At 41.0% G+C, this 27,124-nt stretch overlaps 1 protein-coding gene across 1 annotated transcript; it reads left to right on the top strand.

The window, feature by feature from the left end:
* Positions 1-9,225: 9,225 nt before the first annotated feature.
* Positions 9,226-26,868, top strand: PARP11 (poly(ADP-ribose) polymerase family member 11; the record flags this gene model as incomplete). Its single annotated transcript, XM_080705964.1, has 7 exons — positions 9,226-9,351; positions 10,203-10,323; positions 14,166-14,241; positions 17,102-17,174; positions 17,255-17,385; positions 24,043-24,194; positions 26,552-26,868. The coding sequence occupies 7 exons, from the start codon at positions 9,226-9,228 to the stop codon at positions 26,866-26,868; spliced, it is 996 nt and encodes a 331-aa protein (XP_080562090.1).
* Between the last annotated feature and the right edge of the window lie 256 nt (positions 26,869-27,124).

Below are 27,124 nucleotides of genomic sequence, written 5' to 3'. Positions count from 1 at the left end.
GGGCCAAGGGGGCATTCTGGAGTCTCTTATAAGAGGACTGATCTCATTCATGAGGGGAAGCCCTCATAACTGTCACCTCTCAAAGGCCCAACCTTTAAATACCATCACATTGGGGTTAGAATTTCAACGTAAGGATTCAGGGGAACAAGTCTGTAGCAGTATATCATTGGTCTTTTGTATGATAAAATACAAAAAGACTTGCCAGTCTTATTTGTTTGTGATGTGCACTTCTATTATATGTTGCTGGATTCAGTTTGTTGAGGATTCCCCACCCATAGTCATAAGGGGTAATAATCTCAGAATTAGTTGAGAAGTGTCCCTTTCTGTTCTTTTTTTGGGAGTCCTTATAAAGCTAGATGGAACCCAGAAGCATTTACCTCTGACCTATACCCTCATCCCTGTTTTATTCTTTAATTTTGAAACATGGTCTCACTAAGTTGCAGAGGGCCTCACTAAATTGCTGAGGCTAGCTTCGAACCTACGATCCTTTTGTCTCATCCTCCCAAGTACTGGGATTACAAGCGTGCACCACCATGCCTGGCTCTAAACTAGTCTGAGTGTAGGCTAGAATCTAGCCACAGTGCATTTTATCTTTTTTTCTGAAATAATTTTTCTCTAGATCCCCAAATTTTATCAGAGATAACCACATAGGACTAATGTTTGTAAAATAATTTTAATCTCATTATATCTGATTTATCTGTATAAAATGCAGCAAGAAGTGATTGACTATAGGTTCTTTTGAGATTTTCTGCGCTAGAATTTTTAATAAGGAGTCTCACATTAAACTTTTCAAAAAGCCTCTCAAGCTAGTTAGGAAGCCAAGTTGAGGACTCACCACCAGGTGTCACCTGTAGTACTTTGGTGAATTCTTTCTCTGAGGTTCCCAAAACATTCTGACATTCCTGAGCCTGTCAGAAAGTCATATATACACACACACATACACATATATACATATATACATATATAATAATATGTATATGTATATGTGTGTATATATATTATCTGTATGTATATATGTATATATTTTATATACTATATATATTTATATATATAAATATATATATATATATATATATATATATATATACACACACAGTTTTTTTGAGTTGTGGTTTTGTTAAGTTGCCCAGGCTGATCTCCAGTTTTTGCACTCAACTGACCTACCTGCCTCTGCTTCCCTGGTACTGGGATTTTAGGCACATGCCAACCTCCCTAGTTGAAAGTGACATTGTACTGCAGACTCAAGAAAGCTATAAGTGAAAAGTATCAGGCCATTTTTCCAGGGGGCTTCTGTTGGCTTTAGAATATATTACTCTTAATTACATATTTCTCTTAAATTATCTCAGTTTTTAGTTTTATGTAGTTTGTCTTTGTGTTGTTAGGTACGTAGGTATTTATATTGTTATATCTTTATGGTGGGTTGACCCTTTTATTATAATGAAATGTCCCTGTTTACTCCAGTAACTCCTTAATTAATTAATTAATTTATTGCAGTAATGGAGATGGAAACTAGGAGCATTTTTCCTCTGAGCGACACCCCCAGCCCTAATTTTTTATTCTTTATTTTTGAAACAGGGTCTCAGTGAGTTGCAAAGGGCTAATGCACTAAGTAGCTGAGGCTGTCCGCGAACCGTGATCCTCCGGTCTCTGCCTCCCGAATACTGGGATTACAAGAGTGCGCCACCATGCCTGGCCTGACTCCTTTTTAAATTCTGTCTTATCTGATATCAGTATAGCTGCTCTAGTGTGAGGGGGGAGGGAGGGAGTTGGTTACTGGAGATAGCACCCAGAGGTGTCCTACCACTGAGCTACACCTCTAACCCTTTTTATTTTGAAACAGGGTCTCACTAAGTTACCTCATTCTGGCCTGAATCCTGTGATCCTCCTGTCTCATCCTCCCAAATACTGAGATTACAGGTATGTGCAACCATGCCCAGCTTACTCTAGTTTTTTTTATGATTGTTGTTTGCATGGTGTATAATTTTTTACCCTTTCACTTTCTACCTGCATGTTAAGATCAAAATTATTAAGTTAACTTTATATCTTAAACCTGTAGGTGGCTTATAGTTGGAAATCTCATTTGAAATGTGTCTTTAAATTGGCTCATTTAATTCAGTCACATTTAATGCTGTTATTTATTTGCATATTATATTAGTGTAACGATTTGAGATGTCCACATGGGTTCTTGTTCTTAGCTAGTGTAGAAAAAATAGCCGGAACTATACTCCTAGCTTAAGCAAATTTCGTTATTACAAAGGTAGAAAGAAGGGACAGAATAATAAAGCACTGTATCAGAAGGACGCAGTGGAGTGCCTTGAAAATAAGACACTGAAGTTTTTTGAATATAGAATAGTTATTATAAGGATTCATTATCTTCTATCCTGTTTAACCACTAGTCTATCTACCCCTGACCTGATGCAGGCGTAGGTCAGCCCATTATCTCTGGTGCAAGCCTTTGGTATGATTATAAGGATTCACTATCTACTGTCTTTCTTGACCAAAGTCTTTGTGTCTGTCCCTGACCTGATGTAGGTATGGGCCTGCCCATCTTTGCATAACAAGGTGCTAGCCTTTGTTATTGACCAAGAAGTGTTACTCTGTTAATGAAGTCGGGGTAACATGGTCTGTACCATCCTCCTTCCTCCTCAGTCCTTGGGGAGCTTTCACCTATCTGCTAGAAGTTATTTATTATGGAAACTTGTCTTTAATATGAAGGCCCTGGGCTACAACTCTTTTGCTTACTTGGTAATCATTTCTGGTGAGGGGAACTCTACATTGTAACAGCTGCTTCCCCTCCCTGCCTGAGTGCCTGTGCAGCATCCAGGCCCTGACTACATTTTGTGTGTGTGTGTGTGTGTGTGTGTGTGTGTGTGTGTGTGTGTGTGTTACTGGTGATGGAACCCAGAGGCTTTTCTACCTCTGGGCTATACTCCCAGACCTATTTTATACTTTATTTGGAAACAGGGTCTCACTAAGTTGCTGAGAGCCTCACTAAGTAGCTGAGGCTGGCTTAGAACCTGTGTGATCCTCCTGTCTCAGCCTCCCAAGTGCTGGGATTGCAAGTGTGCACCACCACGCCCAGCCCCTGACTACTTTTTATATTTTGAAATTAATACCAAAGCAATTTTTCAGTACCGGCACAATTAGTATTTATACCTGAAATTTTGCTTTTTGTTTTCTGTATTTTTTATGTTATTTTGTTCCTCCATTTCTTCTATATGACCTTTTAATATTAAGTGAATTCTGGTATAACATTTTGATTCCTTTTATTAATTTTTAAAAATATATTTTGAGCCGGGCATGGTGGCACACAGCTGTAATCCCCGCGCTTGGGAGGCTGAGACAGGAGGATTGCACATGTTCGAAGCCAGCCTCAGCTGGCTTAAGAGATCCTGTTTCCAAATAAAATATAAAATAATAAAATAGGTCTGGGAGTGTAGCCCAGAGGTAGAAGGCCCCTGGGTTCCATCCCCAGTACCAGTACCACCGGGGGGGGGGGGAATATATATATGTGTGTGTGTGTGTGTGTGTGTGTGTGTGTGTGTGTGTATAATCTTAGTAGTTGCTCTAGGACTTAAAATATACATTTTAACTTATTAGACTGTTCCTCAGATTTATACTAAGTTTTAGTGACATAAAGGAATTTTACTCCTAGGTAATTCTATTCCCTCCCTACCTTTTAATGCTGTTATTGTTGTATATATTATATTCATGTCTTGCATAGTAATGTTTTGGTCTACAGTAAACCACATAAATGATGGTAGTCCCATAAAATTATAACAGATTTGAAAAATTTCTTTCACCTACTAATGTTGAGGCCTTTTTAATAGCAGAGCACAACACATCACTCATGTTTGTGGTAATGCTCCCGTGAACAGGCCTTTACTCAGGCAGACTTAAAAGTGTAGCAGTACAACTATGCATAGTGCATAGCACTCCATAACAAGCAACCGTGTCGCTGTTTAAGGTGTTTCTTGTGCTGCACCTCTACCATTACTAGACATTCTCCAACTTGTAAGAAAAGTTCACCGTGAAACAGTATGCTTTGTGACACCAGTAGCAACCAAATACACTTCATGTTTAGTGTGTCTTTTAATTGTATCGAGAGGCAACGTCAAATGATTGGTTTATGCCATATAGAATTGTGTAAGTGTACGCTGATGTTCACACAATGATAAAATGGCCTGAGGACACATTCTCAGAAGCACCCCCGCCACTGATGAGTGGGTAGCTGTATACCGATTGCAGAACACCTCTTGATATATCCTCAAGCTTGCGAGTTCCTCCTCCCGATAGCTTAAATCCATGCTTAATGGACTTCCATGAGTTGTTAACTTTGCTATTACAGTTTGAACTTGGTTGATTTCCATTCAGTTCACCTAAATAATTTCTGTCACTTTAATGATATTGTGTACGTGGTGGGACATTGTCATCATTAATTTCCCTGAATCGTTTAGGCATGGTCTTACTTAGTTCTTTGAACATATTTCTAATAACTTCTTTGAAAATTTTGTCTGCCTAGCCCACCATCTGGGCAGCTTCTCTTGACTACTTTCCTCTCTGTGTTGATCCTATTTCATCATTTTTGCATGTGTTATGAATTTTTGTTGAAAACGGGATATTTCAGATAATCTACTGTAGCAACTCTCCCAGCATGGGCGCGGGGCGAGGCGCCCTGGCCTGGCTGCACTCTGGGGGTGGGGCCTGGAGCAGGGCTGGTTGAGTGTGTGATGCCAGGTGTTCACTTGTGCTGGGATTTAGTTCGTGTCTTAGAATGGATGTTTTTCCATTTATTGAATGGATGTTTTTCCATTTATTGTATGCCCCCAAATGGTTGTATGACTCCAAATGGTTATTTGCTAAAATACTTTTCACCAGTTAAGGTAGATTTGCTGGGGGGATCCACTGTGTTCCTTCCATTGGCTTCTAGAAGCCCTGCCCCACTTTACGGCCTTTGATAACAGGGTTTGGATCTTTATATAGAGGCAAGGAGAGTTTGACACTACCAAGCGTGGTTTCCTCAAGATACTACTGACAAAACAAATTAAGCTTTGTTCTAAAAATGTCATCAGAAGTTTGTGGTAGGCCTGGAAAGCAGCGTCATTCTTCCTACACACACCAGGGTTTGGATGTTAGACTCAGCGTCCACATTTCAGTGCAGTGATCCAGATTGGCTGTTCTCAGCTCTGAAATACCGTCCTTGCAATAGATAACACCGCACACAGGTTCCACCAGCGCACCCAGTGCATCTGAAAATTTACAACGTGCTTTGCACTTAATGCTAGCCCTTTTTCTTTACAGCCTCCATGTGGGAAGTATCATTATTTTCCAATTAAAAGCAGGAAAATCTGGCAGAATATGGCATTGTGACTAAAGTACCTCATTCATCTAACATTTATTAAACGCCCACTCCATGACTGATAACTTGCACATGTTCTTTTTATTATCTATAAATGTCTTCTAAATAGAGCCATCACTATGGTTACGGCATTTTAATTTATTAATTTAAACCCGAGTTTCTTGTGGAGTCTTAATTGCACAAAATTCCTTTGCAGAGAAAATTTGTAGTGGAAATTCTAAGTTTTTTTTTTATGAAATTAGTCTTTTGAAAGGAAGCCAGCATATCTGTGAAGTTAAACAAATTAAGCTTTGGCTACAGAAGGGAGAGGAGGAACCGTGTGCAGCTGGGGCAGTGGGCTTGCTAACTCAGGCACTAGCGATGCTCACCGGCCGTGGTGTTTCTTTAATCTTCTTGGTGTTGCTAACTCTAATTCCAGACAAAATAATCATATTATTCTCTGCTTTGTTTTTTCTTCCTGATTTCAATTGGAAAATAATAATCTGTCTCTCTCCTGCACATCGGGTTGAGGAAGAAAAAACAAGGTAAATTAACCAAGAGTTTTGTGAAAAGTGTTTTAGGAGTGTACAATACAGCGCTACTTGCTTATAGTTCTGTCCTCTCTACAACAGGGATAATATAAGAGCGAGCCTTGCCAGTCAGGGCTATCTATTATACGGAGTTCTGAAAGGACTTGGTTCAAACTTTTAATTCTTTTTTTGAGTTGGAGTCTCACTGTGTTGCTTGGGCTGGCCTCAAACTCCTAGTCTCAGGTGATCCTCCTGCCTCAGCCTCCCATGTACTTCGGACATAGGCCCACACAATCACACCTGACTCATTAGAGCACTTTCACCTATAACCAGAGACTGTAGGTACAGTGTTAGGTGCCAGAGCACACACTGCATTGTATGCCACTTAAAGTGTACTTTTCTATTTTCCATTCTCTTTTATAATAAAAAAAAAAAACACATAGAACTCAAAAGCCAAATATTTACCTTAACTATTAGTTTTAAGGTTATTGTTCTAAAAATTTCTGGTTGTTTTCAGGAGAAAAACTAAATTTAGGTCATATTCATTCATATTCATTCATATTCTCTCTCTCTCTCTCTCTCTCTCTCTCTCTCTCTCTCTCTCTCTCTCTCTGAAATACCAAATGATGTGAATGGGGAGAGGAGTCGTGAGTGGATATATTCAGGTAGCTGGGGTGTAGCGCAGTGGCAGAATGCTTGCCGGGCGTGTTGAGGTCCTGGGCTCAATCCTCAGCACCAGGAATAAAAAAAGCAGAGTGAATTATCAACTGGGAATTGATCTTGAATTTGAAGTCTTTGCCATTTTTACCTGCTTAAAATAGAAGAGATAGATAGCGGGTTCTAACCCTGAAGCTATTGATCATGGGGGTCCTATTTTCACTTCTTAGCAACCAATCAACTTTAAAACATGAAGGAATAAAAATCAGGAAATCGTGATGAAGCATTCCTTGGCAAGAGTTTGCAAGCATCAATAAAAAACTAGCGCGCCCCTCACTGAGCTCAGGTACTGTACTTGGTCCTTGGTCCTTCACTGCGTCATCTCGTTCTCGTTCCAACAACCATCTGAAGACGAAGGAATCTGTAACGTTCTGCCTTCTGGAGAGAAAACCGAGGCAAAATAGCGGGAGCTTGCTCTTGGTTACCCAGCCTCTAGAACCTGGATGGACATTTATTTAATGAAATTAAAACCCACTATTTTTCAATATATTTGATTTGTAAAAACAAATCAAAGATGTAGGAAATAAACCTGGGGGGAGAGTACTGGGTTCAGTCCCTAGTACTGCCTCCCCATTCAGTGACAACCCCTGTCCTGTCACTTTTTACTTTGAAACAGGGTCTTTCTTCCTCAGTTGGTGAGGGTCTTGTTCAGATGCGAAGGCTGGCCTCAAACTTTGGCCTTCTATTTCAGCCTCTCAAGTGTACTAGGATTACCGGTGTGTACCTCCATGCCCAGCTAGGAAATTAAACTTTTAGCAAATCAGTAACTGTGTATGTTTGCATGTGTGTATGTGATTACACATTCACACACATCTGAAACATACATGGTAAATTGATAGCTCTGGTTACTCTGGAGGCGGCGAGAAGGTACCAGGAGTGGAGATGCTGGTCAAGCAAGCTTCTAGCTTTATTTATAATGTTCTGATTTTTTTTGCAAAGGGAATGTCTTATGTATTAGTTTACACATTTAAAATAACAAAATTTTGGTGTGTGCTTGTGGTTATAGGGATTAAACCCAGGGGGATTCTACCTCGAAGATACACACCCAGCCATTTAAAAAAATTGTTTTGGAAGTAGGGTCTTGCCAAGTTTCTGAGGCTGCTCTTGAACCTGTCTCGATCTTCCCAAGTCCTGGGTTTACAAGGGCATGCCACTATACCTGGATAAATTCACGTTTAAGAACTTTTTCAGCACAAGAGCAGAAAGCGGAACTCCAGATAAAGTTTAAGCTTCTTTTACCAACCAGTTTGTTCCATTTCTAGTGATTTCTTTTGTGGTACCGAGGATTGGACCCAGGGACATTCTACCTCTGAGCTACACCCCAGCCATATTTTTTTTATTTTATTTTGAAACGGGGCTCACTGAGTTGCAGAGGGCCTCACTAAGTAGCTGAAGCTGTCCGCAAACCACGATCCTCCTGCCTCAGCCTCCCAAGTACTGGGATTACAAGTGTGCGCCACCACGCCCGGCTTCTAGTGATCTTCTTCATCACAGTATCTATACAATAATATTTTAAACTTTTCAAAGATAATGTATACATGTGTTAATTGATGTAGTTAACATTATAAAATCTTTGATAATGAGTTATAAGGCAATATAACATGGTGGTTGAGTGCACAGATCCTGAAGCAGTCTGCCTGGGTTGACTCTTGCCTTCCCCAGTGTATGGCCCTCTGCCTGTTTCCTCATTTATACCAAGGGTACTGATCTTATAGAGGCTGTTGTTAGACCTAAAAAGGACTAATATCTATACAGTCCTTAGAACAGCACCTGTTCACTCTGTTACACAGATTGTAATAGCTGTGTAAGGGTTGGCCATCATCATTTTAATACTTAGAGGAAACTATGACAGGTTGTCGCACTTAGCAGATTTTTCCATGTATGTGTATGTTTATACAAACACATACATAGACCTTCATGTGGGTAAATACAGACATATTTTTTATTAAAATTGTATTATACTGTTCCTGGTTTTTGTTTTTTATTTTATTTTGTTTTGTTTTGTTGTACTGGGGATTGAACCCAGGGGCATGCTACCTCTGAGCTACACCCCCAGCCCAATTTTATTTTGTTTTATTTTATTTTGAAACAGGATCTCTTTACATTGCAGAGGGCCTCACTAAATTGCTGAGGCTGGCCTGGAACCTGCACTCCTTCTGTCTCAGCCTCCCAAGTACTGGGATTACAGGCATGTGCCACTACCTCTGGCTTTTCCTGGTTTTTAAAACCTTTTGTATACAATATGATGTCTTAGGAACATCTTTCCATAATACAAGTGAAATAAGGAGTACTTAAAACAAAAACTGGATACACTTAGTCTTCTGTAGGAATCTTATGCGACGGCAGGAATCCTTTTGAGCAACCAGGAACATAGGATGAAAGTTTCCTGGGACTGTACTGAGAACCTGAAGTGCCCCCGATGCTGATGCAGCTCACGTGACATAAAGGACTCGGCACACCGCACATCCTGCCTCAGATGAGGACTATTTGCCTGTTTTGTTAAGAAATTATACACAACATTGAACAGTGCTCTTCAGAGCCAATATGCAAGGTAGAAGGCTGCTTTTAAAGCGGCACTTTGAGGAAGTACAGTAATGAAGGCTCATCGACTATTAATAGAATGATTTCTTCTTTCAGGAGATGTTTCACAAACCAGAAGAACCCTTTTCCAAAACGGCGCCCAGTGAAATGGAGGAGATGGACACGTCGGACACCCAGTGGGGCTGGTTCTACCTGGCAGAGTGCGGGAAGTGGCACATGTTCCAGGTACCTCCCTCCCTGAGCCCGGCGGAAGTGCGTCGATTCACTTACATCCTGCTGACCATAAAATCAGTAGAAATGCTGAGCAGGAAGGACATTGAGCCCCGAGGAAATCAAGTGGCTTAACTAGAAGAAAACTCGGAAGTTCTCCTCATTCTTCTGTTTTCCTCAGGTTTTCACAGAAGTTGATTAAGAAGAAACAGTGTCTGTGTACTGTGTACTCAGAGCCAGTCTGTTGAGAGTTGTGCAGTTGTACACAGAGCAACTCCAGTGACTTGGTGAACAGAGAAGGGTGGGGGAAGATAAGGCTTTAATTGGCACCTCTGTGTGCCGGGTGTTCTGTTAGGAGTCACGCACCTCTACTTTCTCTCGTCATCTCAACAATTATGAGTCAGATGTTAACATCATGTCTTAGAGTCGAAGAAAGTGAAACTCTGAAAAGTTGCCGAAACTTGTCCATGGTCACAGAGAGAGAGTTTAGTTGAGATTTGAACCCATACTCCAAAACCCACGGTCTCTCTGGTGTTCTGTTGCTGTTTGTTTGTTTTATTATGTTTTAACCTTAACATGCTATTTAAAAAAGATGTAATCCGAGCTACTTGGTGCAGTTATTGGAGTCACTTGTCAGAAGGGACGCTAGCTGGTGTTGACGGGACCGTAACCAGTTGTGGTTTCTTTGCTGGAATCCCTGGCTGCCCCCAGTGTGCTGGCTGAGTTGTGATCGTCCCCGTGTGCCGGGAACGAGAGCACTGGTTAGTGGGTTTCCCTCACCCCTCCGTCCTCGTCGCCGTGACTCCTCTGTAGCCACTCTGTAATGTGCACAACTAGTAAATGAAACTTTCTCGTTTGTCTTAAAGCCGGATACCAACATTCAGTGTTCAGTAGGCAGTGAAGATATCGAAAAGAGCTTCAAAGCGAACCCTTGTGGCTCCATTAGTTTTACTACTTCCAAATTCAGCTACAAGATAAACTTTGCAGGTATGTCTTTTCTCTAATACTCGTGTGGTTTTAGTGTGTTGATATGGCTGGTGCAGTCTGCAGCTCTGAAGATGAGGATTAGTTATTATATTTGCCAACAGTGAAGTCCATTTATTTTGTCATATGTAAAAAGAGCTCTATAAAAATTCAAGATTTAAGCCGGGCGTGGTGGCGCACGCTTGTAATCCCAGCATTTGGGAGGCTGAGACAGGAGGATTGCGGTTCGTGGACAGCCTCAGGTACTACTTAATGAAGCCCTTTGCAACTCAATGAGACCCTGTTTCCAAATAAAGAATAAAATTAGGGCTGGGGGTGTAGCTCAGAGCTAGAATACCCCTGGGTTCCATAATCCCCAGTACCCCCCCCCACCCACACACAGCAGTGCTGCTCAAGGTTTTAAATCTTGAGTGTGTGTGTGTGTGTGTGTGTGTGTGTGTGTGTGTGTTATTAGTTATTAGGGATTGAACCTACGGGCATTCTACCTCAGAGCTACACTCAAGCCCTTTTTATATTTCATTTTATTTATTTATTTTTTTGTTTTGAAACATGTTCTTGCTAGGTTGTGGAGACTCTCACTAAATTGCTGAGACTGTCCTCAACTCTGCAATCCTCCTGTTTCAGCCTCCCATGTACTGGGATTACAGGTGTGTGCCATCATACCCAGCTGCATGCTTCTTATAATGACATGTTCATATGCTTACATATACTCATATATGTAGAGATTGTCATTTGAGTTCATGTGATGCTTATCCTCTAGGGAACACACAATGCTTATTACCTCTTAGAGGTCTCTCGTTTTGTTTTTGAGATGAAAGTCTTAGCTGTGTTGCCCAGCTGGCCTCAGCCCCTGGCTCAAGCGGATCCTCCTGCTCCGGCCGATGCGTGGTTGGGACCGCAGGCTTACTCCGCCACACACAGCTCCTAACTCTTGCTTTCTTCGTCATAACATAGGTCTGGGAAAAGGTTTCAGATAGAAACTTTCTTGGAGAGACCACCTGGAATTGAATCAAGGGGCATTCTACCTTCAGGCTACACCCAGCTTTTCTTGTAATTTTTTTTTTAATTTATTTTGAAACAGTGTCTTGCTAAGTTGTTGAGAGTTTCTCTCAGTTGCTGAGGTTGGTCTCAAACCTGTGATCCTACAGTCTCAGCCTCCCAAATATTGGGGTTATAGGTGTGCACCAGTGCGTCTGGCAGGGACTTTTTAATTTTAAAGATCAAGTCAATGTTAAGTGAGAAAGTTAGAGGTGACTAGTAAGTCTCACAACCAAAGTTTAGCCAAATGGTACTTCTCTTTCTCTTTATATCTTTGCCAGAAAACAATTTCTTTGGTTGTTTTGTTTTTTGTACATAGGCTAGAACTCAGGCATGTTATGTCAGAGCTAGACCCCAGCCATATTATTTTGAAATAGGGTTTTGCTAAATTTACAAGGTTGTTTTTGATCCCGCAATCCTCCTGTCTCCGACTCCCAAGTACTAGAAAACTATTTCTTTAATGGACATTGCCTTCCGCCACTTTCTGATTTCATTGATTCTTTTGTTGATTAGCCTAATCTGGAAATCAGTCATACTTTCTATTTTATTCATGATACATTGGCATGTTTTTTGGTAAACTTGCTGGACTTAGCGCCTTATGTTTCAAGCTGCTAGCATCTGCTATTTATTGCTTAGAGGCAAACAAGACCTGGATAGGGAGTCTTTTTTAATGAAAGTGCATTTTCGTTGTGACACAGCTTAGTCCTCTGTTCTTTCCCAAATTCCGTGAGTAGTGTCTTTCTGACCATGTTAGAGTGTGTTGTGGTTGGGCAGGATGGAAAAACCTTGAGAACTTTCCTTGGATGAATCAGGGCTAGAAATTGTGAAGGGGATTTATCTAGAAGAAACCAAATAACTAATCACTGCCCCCACTCAAGTTGTGTTTCTTGCTGTTTTTTAGTTATCAAGAGTCAGAACCATTCAGTTCTTAACCCTGAAGAACCATGACATTTTTAAAGTGACATTGGGCAAATAGGCTGCCTTTAAGGGGATCCTGACATTTGTCTTTCTGCTGAAGTCTAAGCAGAAGTTGTCGGGCAGACATTTTCTAGGAACAGTGCTGCTTTGGAAGCAAGACTGAAATAGAATGATATACACAGACTTCAATCTTCATGAAAAGAGCGAAGTTTGTTAAACTTGCTGATAGATATTCAGCAAGCCACATGTTTATAAAACAATATTAACTTTGTAAGCTACATTTTCTGGAAGCGTCCTGTCAGAAGCTGCAGTTTATAAAAAAAAAAAAAAAAAGACTATATTGCTGGGAGCCAGATGTGGTGGCAATGCCTGTAATCCCAGTACTTGGGAGACTGAGACAGGATTGCAGATTCCAGGGCAGCCTCAGCAAGTCGTGAAACTCTCATTAACGTAACTTAGCAAGACCCTGTTTCAAAATTAAAAGGGTTGGTGGTATTGCTGGGAGGCAGAATGTCCCAGGGTTTAATCCCCAGAACCAAAAAACAAAAACAAAAAAACCAAAATGTTGGTGGGCGCAGTCACTCACATCTGTAATCCCAGCCTCAGGGGAAGCTAAGGAACAGGATCACAAATCTGAGGCCAGTCTCGGCGATTTAGCAAGACCCTTTTTCAAAAATTAAAAGGGCTGGAGATAGAGCTCAGTGGTCAAGCACCCCTGGGCTCAATCCTCAGTACCATGATGCGTGTGTGTGTGTGTGTGTGTGTGTGTGTGTGTGTGTGTGTGTGTATTATATATTTGCTAAAGATATATGTATCTTTACATGAGTCATGTATACTAATAAGTTCCCCAATCCTCTATAAAATGATACTGTCTCAAAGGTGCAGTAACTAGCACTTCACATATACTATTTCCAAAAGTTAGTAGCCGCAGTCATTCTGCCTGCCACTAGCTGACTTAGTTTTGCTCTCTAAACATGGTAAAAAATAAACTCTAAATGAGATGGTTTAAGGAAATGGTGCCACAGGCTTTGCGCCATGTGCTGACACACTCTTGCATCTTCCCAAGTGCCAGCGTGCGCAAGGCCAGAATGCAGGAAGGGCAGAACCCGCTCCACACGGGCATTTGCCTGGGTCGGTGAATCCCTTTGGTGAGGAATGAAGTAGTGTCAAACAGACAAGACGACCTGGCTAGGATCTTACATGAAGACCTTCTATTTACTTGGTGGGAGTAAAGAAATGGACCTTTTAAGTATCGCCGTGACTGGGGCATAGCTAAGAGAGAAAATGATGCCTGTAGTTATTAATCAGTTTTTTATCATGAGAATCAGTTATGTAAGTATGTGTTGGCTCTTCCAGATTTTCTGTTTTATTGTTGTTATTGTGGTTTAGGTATCCAGTTTAAAGAGATAGTAGGAAATGTATAGATTTTTAAAATTCTCTGACTTGTGCAAATTTTATAATGTTGATGTATCCCTTTTCTCATTCTCAAAATGTTTGGAGAAATCAAAGTACATTTGCCACTTAATAAACCAAAGAGAAGATTTAGCATGATCATTTATTCCTCTTTCTAGTACTTGTAACTTTCCTAAGCTTAAAACTCTGATACTTTATTGGCAGTTTACCTTAAGTGTGACCCAGAAAGGAGTGGCACCTGCCCCCTGCGCAGCGTTTGACCTTAGCATCTTAGGTGTGAGCTTAGATCAAGCAGTGAAGCTGGGCTCCTCTGCAGAGCACCTGCATGCCGAGCAGAGGCGTGGTGAAGCGTCCTGCTGTAACATCCAAAGCTCCGTGATTCTTGATCGTCATGTCGTGTGGCTACTGATCTTCATGAAACTTCATGGCTCAGTATGTTTCTGTGGCTTATTTAATATCTTTGTCTTTGTGTACAGAAATGAAGCAGATGAATCTCACCACTGGAAAACAGCGCTTAATAAAAAGGGCTCCTTTTTCTATCAGCGCTTTCAGGTATTAAAAAGAAAATGGAGCAGAAAATGTGTTTCACTGTTTGATAGAAAAACAAATAGACTTGGCGATATTTTGGTAGTCATTTAGTGATCTTCATATTGATGTTTTAACTATTAAATCTCTCATTTGTTGATAAAATAGCAAATTTTATTATTATTTCCTTTCCTGCTGTTCTTTTTCCTTTTTTGTATATTTATATTTTTTCATTCTTTAGAGCAATGCACATGTTAGTTACAAAATGCCTTATGGTCTCTGTTGTAATCCTTTAAAATAACCCACTGAGATAAATTTGAATTTTTAGTGGAAATGCCAAGATAGCTTCTGGGCCACGTCATCTGCGCCTCCGTCAGTTCTCATTGGGCAGCTCCTAGAAGTGTTTCAAGTCTGTAGTGACTCAAGGAGACCTAAGAAGGATGGTCCACAGGAGAGCTCCTGTATCCTGGAGCTGGGCTGCAGATCTTCTTTCTTGGTCTCTCTGGCCTCATGTAGACTATAGTAAATGCCAGAAGAGAATGAATATCTGCTATCCATATGAAAGGAATTGGAAGGAAAATCTTAGAACATGTCTCCTGTTTTTCAGCATGACTCCTCAAAACAATAATGAAATGTCTTCTATTCAAAATTTTTAAATGAAAGTGGAAAAAAATGGTAGCATGTGAATTACAGCGAATGCTTTTGCTCCTTCCAGGGAGAGCTTTTAGAAGGATTAGAGCAAAAGAAAGAAATCGAAAGGAGTAGAGGAAAAATTATTATTTTAAGTTTCTATCAGCTTGGTTCTTAGGATTTTTAGCTTATATTTTAGCATCATGATTTAAAAGTTATTCAAGTATTTACATAATGAATGCTCTAATACATCTATGGAACATAGAAAATATTTTCCTACCAGCTACATCATATCCACACTTATCAGTATTAGGAATATGGTAAAGGAATTACTTATCTTCCAAGAGTATATAATCTGGGAGAAAAAAATGAGACATAATAATGAAAAATATTGTGGTAATGTAAAATTGTTGTAATACTGTTGTATGTTGTTTTATCTGGTGTTCCTTTGGTGGGGGTAAGAAGCACAAGTGGGGGTCAAGCACTTTGTTCTGTCCCAGACTGTACAAACCAGGAGATGCAGTGAATTAAGAACGGAGAAGAGTTAGCAAAATAACCATAAAAGGAGAGCAGTAGTCAAGTAGGAAGAAATAGAACGATGAAGGTTAATGGGCTTTGACATAGAAATGTTTATTAATACATTGAACATTCATTTCAAGCTTCTTATTGGCAAATCAGTTAAGGATATGGGCTACATTAAAAAAATCAAGCTTTTCCCATAGCTAAAAGATACTTAAGGAAAAGCGAGAAAAAAATTTGAAATTTTTTTTTACTCACTCTTATAGTTGAAGGGCTAATTCTTGTAGTATTTGATATTGATATAGAATACTCTAAGATCAACACGAGCAATCAATTTGAACATTTATACAACTGTACTCATTATAGGAGAAATACCAGTTAATACTAGACTCTTTATTATCGAAATGACAAAAATTCAAAAGTTTAATAACACACCTTTTGGGAGAAGTTTTGGGAAAGTAGACATTTTCTGTATTTCTGGTGAGAATTTTATTAAGGGCAACCTGCAAAGATAGCATTTGAGCAATGTCTGTCAAAATCATGAATAAATGTATACTTTGACCCAGAAATTTCATTTCAGAGATACTGTTCTACAGATAGACTAGTGAACATGTAAAATGACAAATAGACAAGCCTGTTTTTTGTAGCATTCTTGATACACAAGCAAAAAGCTGAAGACAAGCTAAATATCTTCAGTAGGGGTCTGGGTAAATAAATGATGATGTATTCATAAAGTGGAATTCTGTGTGTCTAAAATATAACACATTTATTCATTCATCCAGTGTTACGGCGTCTGCCATGCTAGGCTCTGTGGTAGGTCCTGGGAATGAGGACACTGTGTGCTACTATGGAAAGATCCCTATAAGAACAGATTAAACGAAAAAACTAAACAGGTGCCAAAACTGTACATTTTGTGCTGCTGTTTCCATGGGGGACGGACTTGGCTTGTATTAACCTAAAGAAATTCTGAAAGAATACCCAAGAGACTAAAATCAGTGATAACCTGGAGTTGGGGCAAGAAGTAAGAACTGGACAGAACAAGGGCTGGAGGAGGAGGAAGACTTCCCACCGCACACTCCTTCATATACATTCACCTGTAATCTTAGGTTTATGTTTTGCAAAAGTCAAATGAGTGTGAAGGTAAGGATAGGTTCGGGATGTGTTGATTTTCTCCTTAGCTTACAGTCACCAGGGAGGGTTGACGGATTCATCTCTAGTTTTTGCTGCCAGCCCCATCCCCATCATCACCGTCTTTCTGTGTTCACGTCCAGTGACTTGAACCTGTTAGATAATTTGTAAAGGGGTTGCTGAATACCCGCACTAAGTAAAGTACAGCTTCTGGGGTTTAGCTTTTATTTAGTGGGCAGTATAAGTAAGAGATTTGGCTTTTTGTGAGTTTATTTTCTTTCTTTTAGAAATTCCTTTTCTTTAGCTAAAATCATCTTTATAATTTAAAGAAAATTTGGAAATTTCAGGAAAAAAATCAAGACAGGACTAAGCAATTCATTTTGAAATTCTGATGATGTATAGGGTTGGATTTTTTCCATCCAAATTCACATTTCAGCACCTAAAAATGTAGCACATGGTAGACATTCAAAACATATTTGAAAGTAAAGAGATGAAGGGCATTTGTTATAATACCCTGAAAATGAAACTTCAGCTTTGGAGGAAAGGCTTAATCACTGGCAATAATTGTAATCTGCTCCTAACGTTCGGTCTTATCTCTTACTGTTTGAAGTTACATCTGTGAAAATGAGTCCATCCCCATGCCGTCACACTGGGAGAATGTGAATACTGAGATGCCGTATCAGGTAAGAGCAGGGCTGCCTCACCGTCCTGGGCAAGAACCTGGAAAGGCCCGGAATGAAACTATGCACACTTCTGTTCACAGCTTATTTCTCTGCACAGTCAAACACATGAATATAATGAAGTTGCCAGTCTCTTTGGGAAAACAATGGATCGCAACCGAATTAAAAGAATTCAGAGAATTCAGAACTTAGACTTATGGGAGTTCTTTTGCAGGTAAGATGACTTCTGATCTGAACCATGTCCTTGTCACTAGGACTTTTGTAGTGTTAGAGACAGCTAAGCACAAATGTGTAATTGCATCAGTTTTCAGTGGTATAGGTATGTTGCTTTTCTCTGCCATATTTTGACCTGGCCTCGCAGCCCTCTCTCTCCTTCAAAGGCATAGCACTGGGCCTCCTGGCTGGAATGGACATTACATAATGGGTCTCAGGGCCTCTTCAGCTTTGTTGATAGGACTTTGTCCTGCAGAGCCTTTTATGTTGAATTAGATATCTCTGGAAACATTGTCCAACTTATTTTTAAAACAATAACATTATCTTACCTATAGCCACTGAAAAAATACTATAAAACATACCTTCAGATTTTCTTCTTAGCTTACGGTTTATGTTGTAGACTTAAAATTTTCAGTTCATTACTAGTCTTTGATTGGAAATGGCCTGTTGGATAGCTCAGTATGCCCTTAACCTAAAAAATAAAACCCATTGCAGTATACACTTACAGGTATTGGCCAGATTAATCTGTTGTGCTGTATTTTTTTTACAACAAATATTACCTAAAATAAGTCATTTTCTGAAATATTTTAATTTTTGTTTGTAATGAGATTAACTTTTAATCGTTTTTACTATAAGTTCCTTTTAATAGTTTTCAGAAAAATTTCAAATAGATACAAAAATAGTCTAATTTAAGCCGGGTGTGGTGGCACACACTTGTAATCCCCGCGCTTGGGAGCCGGAGACAGGAGGATCGCGCAGGTTCAAAGCCAGCCGTGCTGGCTTAGGAGACCCTGTTTCCAAATAAAAATATATATTAAAAAATAGGTCTGGGAGTGTAGTCTGGAGGTAGAAGGGCTTCCAGGAACCCCAGTACCACAAACACACACACACACACAAAGTCTAATTTAATGAATCTCATTTAATGTTTTCACCATTGTGATTGAACATTTATCAAGATTTCCACACACTATCTATTTCTTTTTTGTTATTGTTGATAAAGTATTTTAAATAAATAAAATCCTAGACTGTAACTCATGTCATTCTCATATACTTGGGAAACTTTTGATTGGTAATGGCACTTGGAATTCCTTCATGGTTCTGACTGATCAGTTAACATGGCCTGAGTACATTCCAGGCTCTGTTTATAGTAAAATAAGGCCTTTCTACTTATGTTTTTTTTTTATAGTCTTGAGTCTTTGGACCAAACTAGATTTTATTTCTGACAATAACTGAGTTTAAGTGACCTTAGAAAGGTTTATTTGATTCATGTTTGGAGGATTCTCTTATAGAGGAAGATAAAAACCTCAGCCTCTTTGATTTTATTTTCTGAGTAAATAAAAGATAGGATTTTCTAAAATTGGTTGACGAAAATTTGATTTATTATTTTTAACCTAGTTTCTGAAATGGACTTTATATTGGTTTCCTTCGTCATTTGAGTTCTCAGTGAAAACCCAATGAAATGTTCAGCGGTGCAAATGTGCCACAGAATTCCTAAAACATTTGATACTAAGACCCTCGCTGGAAACAGTTTTACATGGCAATGTTCTTCATGAGTTTCTGTAATGCCAGCCTGTGGGAATCAGTGATGGTAAATGAACCTGTCACCTGCCATGACAGCGCCAACTACTGAGGCTCAATGCAAGGGCGGCCTGTCGTACTGACATCTCGCTGCAGAACTAAAATAACTCAGTGGAGCTCATTGTCACATAACCGGTGACTCGCCATGCCCATAGACCTGTGTCAGCCCATCAGGAATCAGTCCCCACTTTGCCTGGGCCTTCTTCCTTCCTTCCTTTCTTCCAGCAAGTGTTTTAGCACCGGCCTTGTGACGCTATTCCAGGCCCTCGGGATATACTGGTGTGCAGGATTGTAGGTTAGACAAGGAGCCAGGCCACTCCTGCCCAGAAATAAGGGGCGAGCCCAAGGCATCATGGGAGCTCCACAGGAGGGAATTTGTTCACCCTCACTGAAAACGTAAGCTTGGGGGTTGTTAAGTGACCCTTCCCAAGGTGGGTGTCACGGTAGGCACAGGGGTGTCTAGGGCTCTCAGGCATCTGGAGCAGCATGGACCGGAGTTTGCATTCAAGAGGGGACATGGGAAATGGGTCAGAAAATCAGGATGAAGGGTGAGAGGAACGGCTGGGGAGGCAGTCGGGAGGCAGAGCCGCGGAGTCTGTGGAGGATCTCCAAGTGGTTGTGCGTGGTCCTCAGCAGCCCTGGCCGAAGTGCACTGCCCAGAGCGCAGGAGGGGGCGGCTGTGAGACCATGCGGGGCTTTGTGAGCTAGACTAAAAGGTTTGCTTTTTTTTTTCTTCATTAAATGGTAGGAAGCTCTTGTAATACTTGAAGTAAGAAAGTGATTGAATTTTAGAAAAGAAGCTATACTATGGGGAAGGTCTCAGAACGTGGCCTCAGCTGAGACTGCCTTTGCCTCTGAAGGGACATCTAGTAATGACTGAAGGCACTTGAATTGCATGTTGGGCTGGACGGTGCTACTGCATCTACTAGATAGAGGCTGAGAATGCTAAGCAGCCTACAGTACTCGGAGCAGCCTCCCTCTACAGTTATCTAGCCCCTAATACCCAGAGCTCCAAGGTCTAGAAGGTCTCATGGAGAGGAGTCACGTTTGAAGGAGGGGGGTCGATTTAGCAAATTGTTTCAGTGATTAAACTGAGACACACTGGGTGACTTGGACCAAAATGCTATCTCTTACATTAGCACAAAGAGGAGAGTTTTGAGCTATTAAGGATGTAGAACAGCAGAGTCTGGTGCTTGATTGAATGTGTGCGATGGGGTGGGGAAGGGAGGCAGGAAGGGCAACTCGCAACTTTGAGTTAGAGAATATTGGGTAGGAACAGGTCTGGGTCTTCGTAGGGACAATGGGGAGGGAGTCCAAGGCAGAAGCACAGGTGCGTGGTTTAAACCAGACACAAAGGCTTTGGAGTTGCCAGGAAATCCAGGGTAACAAAAACGATAGGAATGAATATGATGACCAGAAAATGTGGGAACTTTAAGAAAAAGGACCAGACACCAAACTCTGAAAGGGGTGGAAAGAGGAAAGAAGAGCCAAGGGGGAAAGAGAGAAGTCAAAACCCTAGAAAGCAGAAGAAAACCAGTAGAATATGGAGTTGCAGGTGCTCACGGAAGAAAGTGGCTTCTACAAGCAGGGTCCGACACTGAAGGGCCGCCGAGTAAGATAGATACTGACAGTGTACTCTGGATTTGGGAGATAAAAGGCCATTAGTAACCTTAACCAAGGCACTGTGGTACATGCTGTGTTCCGTATCCAAGCAAATGTAGGCAAACTCCCTTGAGATTCTTGGCAGTGACGAGGGTGAGGGCTGTGAGAAGACGGAGCGTGTGTGGGCAGGAGTGCTTTTGCCTTGTTTTGCCATGTTGTGTTTTTTAATCTAAGGAAGAGAGAGACCCTGAGTGTTATGATTACAAGTTATACAATAGAGGATAATTTAGGAGACAAGAGGGGGGGAGTGTAATAGGTAAAAAGGCTCCCCAAGAGGTGTGGCAGGGTGGCATTTTATCCTCCGTGAGACAGGAGGTGGGAGGATCCATTTGGGGCCATGGGTAAGCAGAGGTAGGGGATGAGGCAAGGGGCTGGGTTCTACCCTTCTTAACCAGTACCTCCAGTTTCTATAGAGAAATAAGAAGTGAGGTCCCCCCACACACGCACAGTGGAGTGTTAGGGAGTTGTGGATAGAAGAAGGAGAAAGAGAAGGGGAGACTTGACAGGGCCACTGTGGGGAGTGGGCGAGAGAGCTAACTTGGGAGTCAGGATCTCCACCAGCACTGAGGTTTGCTGGAGTTGAGCATGTGGATTTCTAGTGGAAGCTATGGGGAGTTGGATATGATTTACTTTAGCGGCACACAGTGTAAGAGTGGATGGGGATATGGCTGGAGGATCCAGGCTTGGGAGATACAGGCCACGGGGAGAAACGAGCAGTGAAGGTTGCCATGTCCTTCAGAATGTGGATGTAGATAGACCAGAGAGAGCCTCAAACCCAGCTGCAGATCCTACACCTACCCTAGGCCCACCGAATCAGAACCTCTGTGTTGTGGCACTCTATCTTTAGAAAGGTCTACGGGTGCTTCTGATGCTCTTCCAGGACGGAGGACCACTGGTGTGCACCTAGATAAACTGACTTCCGTGCAGAGCAGGAAGCATTCCTGCCCCAGTGCAGTAAGTTCAGAGCCAAGTGTGGGTCGGGCACACAGGTGGGGTAGTGAAGGCTGTAGTGTAGTCAGGAGGCCCAGAAACTCAGCTTTAGGCTTTCTGAACACCAAAGGCAGAGTCTGCGACTCCACGTTTCTTGGTTCCTTAGTCGCGGTCACTGCGGTACCTTTCTGTGAGACACAGAGCGTTAGCCACCCACTAAGCTCCGCCTGCACTAGATACATTTGCCATCCAATCCAGGAACCCAGTAGGGTCTCATTGCCTCCCAGTGCCCGCACTCCAGGGTCTTTAACTCACGGTTTATTTATAATGTCTAAGAGCAAATCAAGTGAATTTTCAAACCCCTAGTCACTTTAATCTGTGCTCAAAATGTACTGACAGGTGAACCTGTTGACTTTCAGAGTGGACTCTAGTCCTCACAGTCCTGGAGCTTGACCTTAGAAGGATGTGCACTAAAATTTTTACTTAAACTTTTAAAATGGCATGGATTTGTGAAAGCCAAACAAACGGGATTGCCATGGTGGTGGGCAAGCAGGCCCTCAGACAGCCTAACGTGATTTCTGTAAAGTAGTTAAAGGTTCCCATGATGGGGACACGTGTGCAGGTGACAGTAGAGAGAACAATTACTATGAGTTAGAAGTCTTACACAAGGACTAACTCGAATGCGTGCACCCTCCCCTCTGGAGTCCTTCAGCAGTTTTATCAGGAACTGGGATGAAAACGTGGAAGGCTCAGCCTTTCAGCTATACCCCCAGTCCTTTTAATCTTGAAACAGGGTTTCGCTAAATTACCATATGCTGGCCTTGAACCTGTAATCTTCCCATCTCAGCCTCCAAGGTACTGAGATTCTAAGTGTGCACTGCTAGGGAGGGATTGTTTTTGAAGTATCCTTTTAATGAAATATTTCAAAAATGAAATACAGCAGATAGTTTACAGATGCCTGTATGTGTACCAATCAGATTTAACATTTTAAAGCTTGTCACGATTTTTTAAATCGTTGCAGTGTGTGTGTGTGTGTGTGTGTGTGTGTGGTGTGTGTGTGTGTGTGTGTGTGTGTGTGTGTGTGTTTGTTGCTAAGGATTGAACCTAGGGACCTAGGGTAATTCTACCTCCAAGCTACAACCTCAGACTCTTTTCTTTCTTTCTTTCTTTCTTTCTTTTTTTTTTTTTTTTTTTTTTTTTTTTTTTTTTTTTTGGTGGTACTGGGGGTGGAACCCAGGGATATACTCCAAGACCTATTTTTTTTTTTAAATAATTCATTTGGAAATAGGGTCTCACTAAGTTGCAGAGAGCCTCAGAGGCTGGCTTGGAACCTGTGCGATCCTCCTGTCTCAGCCTCCCAAGCGCGGGGATTACAAGTGTGCGCCACACGCCCGGCCTTCTTTCTTGTTTTGAAACAGGATCTTCCTAGGTTGATGAGAGAGTCACTATGTCATTGAGGCTATTCTCAAATTTGCAGTCCTCCTGTCTCAGCCTCCCAGTACTGGGATTATGAGTGTATATCACCATGCCCAGCTGTTTGTTGTTTTTTTAAAGATATAAAACATTACAGATATAACTGAAGTGTTTGTATTTTGTATTACGTTCTCTTCACTGAAGTTACTTTGATGTCTTCTTGTCCATATTTTTATCTTTTTACTGCATATATGTGTGTATCTATCTATATAACACAATATTATGTTGAAAAATAAATCTACTTTTGAAGCATTCTTTTACATCCAACATTGTTTTCCAAGTTTTTATCAGTCTAGTTCATTACTTTTAACTTTTATATGAAAAATATAGTTTTATAAAAATTATTTTTCTGTGAAAGGGTTTTAGACTTTTGGTTTTTGTCTTTTCAGTTAAAATCAATCCTACATTTTTTTTTTTGTACCCTAGAAAAGATGTGTTCATTGGAAAGACGGTTAAATAAACTAGATGGCTTAATATTCAGCCATCATATTCAAAATTCAATTCAGTTCAACCAAATAGTCTAATCTTTGGGAATAAAAAGAATAAAATGTGGTCCCAGCTCAAAAAATCTAAAGACTCTATAAACTTTAGGTTGTTTCAACTCGAATTTGTAGGCATTCATAAAGCTTACTGTTTTAGGCAGTCTGGTTTGCTATAATAGCACATAGTCTGGGATTTCTATAGTTTTCAAAAGATTTTCTTTTTTCTTATGTTTTTGGTTAGTTTCTTTACTGTGGTACTGGAAATAGAAGCAGGCAGTGGTTTAACACTGAGCCACATCCCCGGCCCTCATTGTTACAATTTCAGCCTCAATGTCAACTAATACATTTGGTGAGATGACAGATGTATTCAAGGACTCTGAAAATTATTCTTTTTCCAGAACTTTTTGTCCCTTTAGGATTTATATTTAAAGATATATTTTTGTCTCATCTTTTCTACTGAACTTTGCTCTCTGAGCACTCAATAAATACCACTTACAGTGTACTTCTGTGTGGACTCCATGTCCATGTCTTAGGAAAAAGGCTCAGCTCAAGAAAAAGAGGGGCGTCCCCCAGATCAACGAGCAAATGCTGTTCCACGGCACCCGCGGTGAGTTCGTGGAGGCCATCTGTATCCATAACTTCGACTGGAGAATCAATGGCATACACGGTGCGCTCTTTGGCAAAGGTAATTATTAGACACCCAGGTCCGTGTCGAGTATTAGGAGAATCTTTTCTCTTTATATTTAGTTGACAGTGTTTGTAATTCAGGGTACTGACGGCAGTTAAGTTAAAAGTTGTTATACTGGGTTCCGGGCACAGGGAAAAGTTTCAGCCAAAGGAAAGTCCCTTTTTACATACACAGGATGGAAGTGATACTCTCGTATGTGTCCAGAACTAGCTCCCTCGTCCCAGCCTTCCAGAGCAGGCATTGTGTCTGTATTAAATAACTTCTGCATCACATATAATTTCCACGTATAAGTCCTTTCTACTTAAACACCTATACACTAAACTACATGGAAAGTCTACAGAGAACGATAAAACAAGTTAATTATATTGTACACTAGTATGGGTGTTAGTGTTTTTATTTTTATTTTTTGTTTTTTTAGAAAATGATAGATAAGAATATCAATGGGGAGTTAGGAGTAATGGGGGGAACTCCACCTTATCTCTAAGTTGTGAAAGATCAAGTTGCCAATTTATGTCCACTACCCAAGCAAATTAAGGAAAGTAATGAGGGAAAAAGTAAGGGATGGACATTTATTATTCCAGCCCTTATTTCATGTCTTACCTCCAACAGGAGGCCTTCTTCCCAAGTACAATCAGGATATGGCACTTTTTTTTTTTTTTTTTTTTTGGTGGTACTGGGGGTGGAACCCAGAGGCTTTCTACCTCCGGGCTATATTCCCAAACCTTTTTTTTTTTTAATATTTTTTATTTGGAAACAGGCTCTCACTAAGTTGCTGAGAGCCTCACTAAGCAGCTGAGGCTGGCTTCGAACCCGTGCGATCCTCCTGTCTCAGCCTCCCGAGCGCGGGGATTACAAGCGTGCGCCACCACGCCTGGCTTAGGATATGCCACATTTTGAAAAAGTAAATTAATTTTAAAACAACTACAGAAAAAGCCATCCTGCTTACTCAACTATAAGAGGATCAGAAAAGTCTGACACAAATCCCGTCAGTATTGGGCGGATATGAGATTTTGCGATTTGTTTCCAAATTATGTTTACAAGTATTCCCTAAATGACGTCATTCTCCCCTGTCTGCGCTTTCTAAAGATCCATCTGCTTTACTGAACTTTCACGTCTAGGCCACAAGCCATCGAAGCTGTTCTGGGATGCTCACACTTGGATGGCTATTAGTCGGCTTTCCTTTACTGTAGCAAAATACCCGAGGGAATCAACTCAAAGGAGGAAAGTTCATTCAGGCTCGCAGTTTTGGAGGTTTGGGTCCACAGTCAGTTGTCCCCTGTTGTTTTGGGGCCTGTGTTGAGGCAGCACATCCTGTTGGAACAAAATTGCTCACCTCATGACAGATGAAAATGAGAGGGGAAAAGAGGGCCCAGGGTCCCAGAGTTCCTTTTGAGGGCATTCTGCCGGAGACCTTAGACTTCCCACAGGTCCTACCTCTTACGGGTCCCACCACCTCCCAGCAGTACTGAGCTGGGGACCAAGCCTTCAACACATGGCCTTTAGAGGACATTTAATATCCAAGCTGGCCAGGCATGGTAGGTAGCTCACACTTGTAAACCCAGTACTTGGGAAACTGAGACAGGAGGATCGCAGGTTTGTAGGCAGCCTCAGCTACTTAGTGAGACCCTCTGCAACTTAGTGAGACCCTGTTTCAAAAATAAAGAATAAAATATAGGGCTGGAGGCGTAGCATGGAGGTAGAATGCCCCTGGATTCAATCCCCAGTACTCCCTAAATAAATAAATAAATAAATAAATAAATAAATAAATAAGAATCAAACCATAAATAGCTTTACATACTCTCAGAAATTTTCCCTTGGATATAAAGTTCTGTTGTTTTCAGAATTACTATTGGATTGTTACCCCATGTCATAGAAATGCGGCTCCCTGGGGTTTGACCTCATCTGTAGACTGGTTTTTCTGTGCTCTCCAGAGCTTTGCTGGGGGAGAAGACTGGTAGGAGGAAGTAGTAATGGGAAGAAGGTATACGCCGAAAACATTCAAGTCCTGCCACGCTTCCAATCATAGACACAGTTTTTAATCTGATTACTTACTGGGCTTCTTTGTACGATTTCTTTTGAAAACAGAAGTATCTGCAGTTTGGCGGGGGTGTGTGGGGTGTGTGTCAGTGCGTCCTGTCCACACCAGGAAAGCCACACCTCTGGCAGTCTGCATCGCAGCTGTGCCCAACAGATGGGTTTCTATTCTTTTCTTAAGGATCTGCAGATGAGAAGCTTCCACATCTATTTTTGTCATACAATTCCATGTGTCTATTTTCCTGACAATTAGTATGCTTCTGCTTGTGTTTAATATATTCTTAGGAGTAATCTTGGCTCCTTCCCGTCCTTTGTTCAAGGAACCTATTTCGCTAGAGACGCCGCTTACTCCAGTCGCTTCTGCAAAGACGATATAAAGCATGGAAACACGTTCCAGATTCATGGTGTCAGCTTGCAGCAGCGGCATCTATTTAGAGCATATAAATCTATGTTTCTCGCTCGAGTGCTAATTGGAGATTACATTAACGGAGACTCCAAATACATGCGACCTCCTTCCAAAGACGGGAGCTATGTGAATTTATATGACAGCTGTGTGGATGATACCTGGAATCCAAAGATCTTTGTGGTTTTTGACGCCAACCAAATCTATCCTGAGTACCTGATAGACTTCCATTGACTTCACGTCTAATGGCGGTGGTTGAAGAAGCTCTGTTTTGCAGGAGGATTGCTCTCCTGTCATCTAGCCACTAAATGTTAATTATCGGATACTTTGGAAGCAGATACGAGAAACAGTGGCCTCCATATAAAAACGCATACTGACTAGAAGGTTGGTTTTCTGTTGTTTTGTTCTTGTCTGCTACTCATAGTCTTGTTTGTTAAAAATTAATGTCCTTACTATTTTAACACACAGGATGAGAGTTTCCATTCACAAT

This window comes from Muscardinus avellanarius (assembly GCF_963383645.1).
Source record: "Muscardinus avellanarius genome assembly, chromosome: 11".
In the NCBI taxonomy this organism is placed as follows: domain Eukaryota; kingdom Metazoa; phylum Chordata; class Mammalia; order Rodentia; family Gliridae; genus Muscardinus; species Muscardinus avellanarius.
The sequence above is the reverse complement of the archived record's forward strand: the minus strand, read 5'-3'. Positions and strand labels throughout refer to the sequence as shown.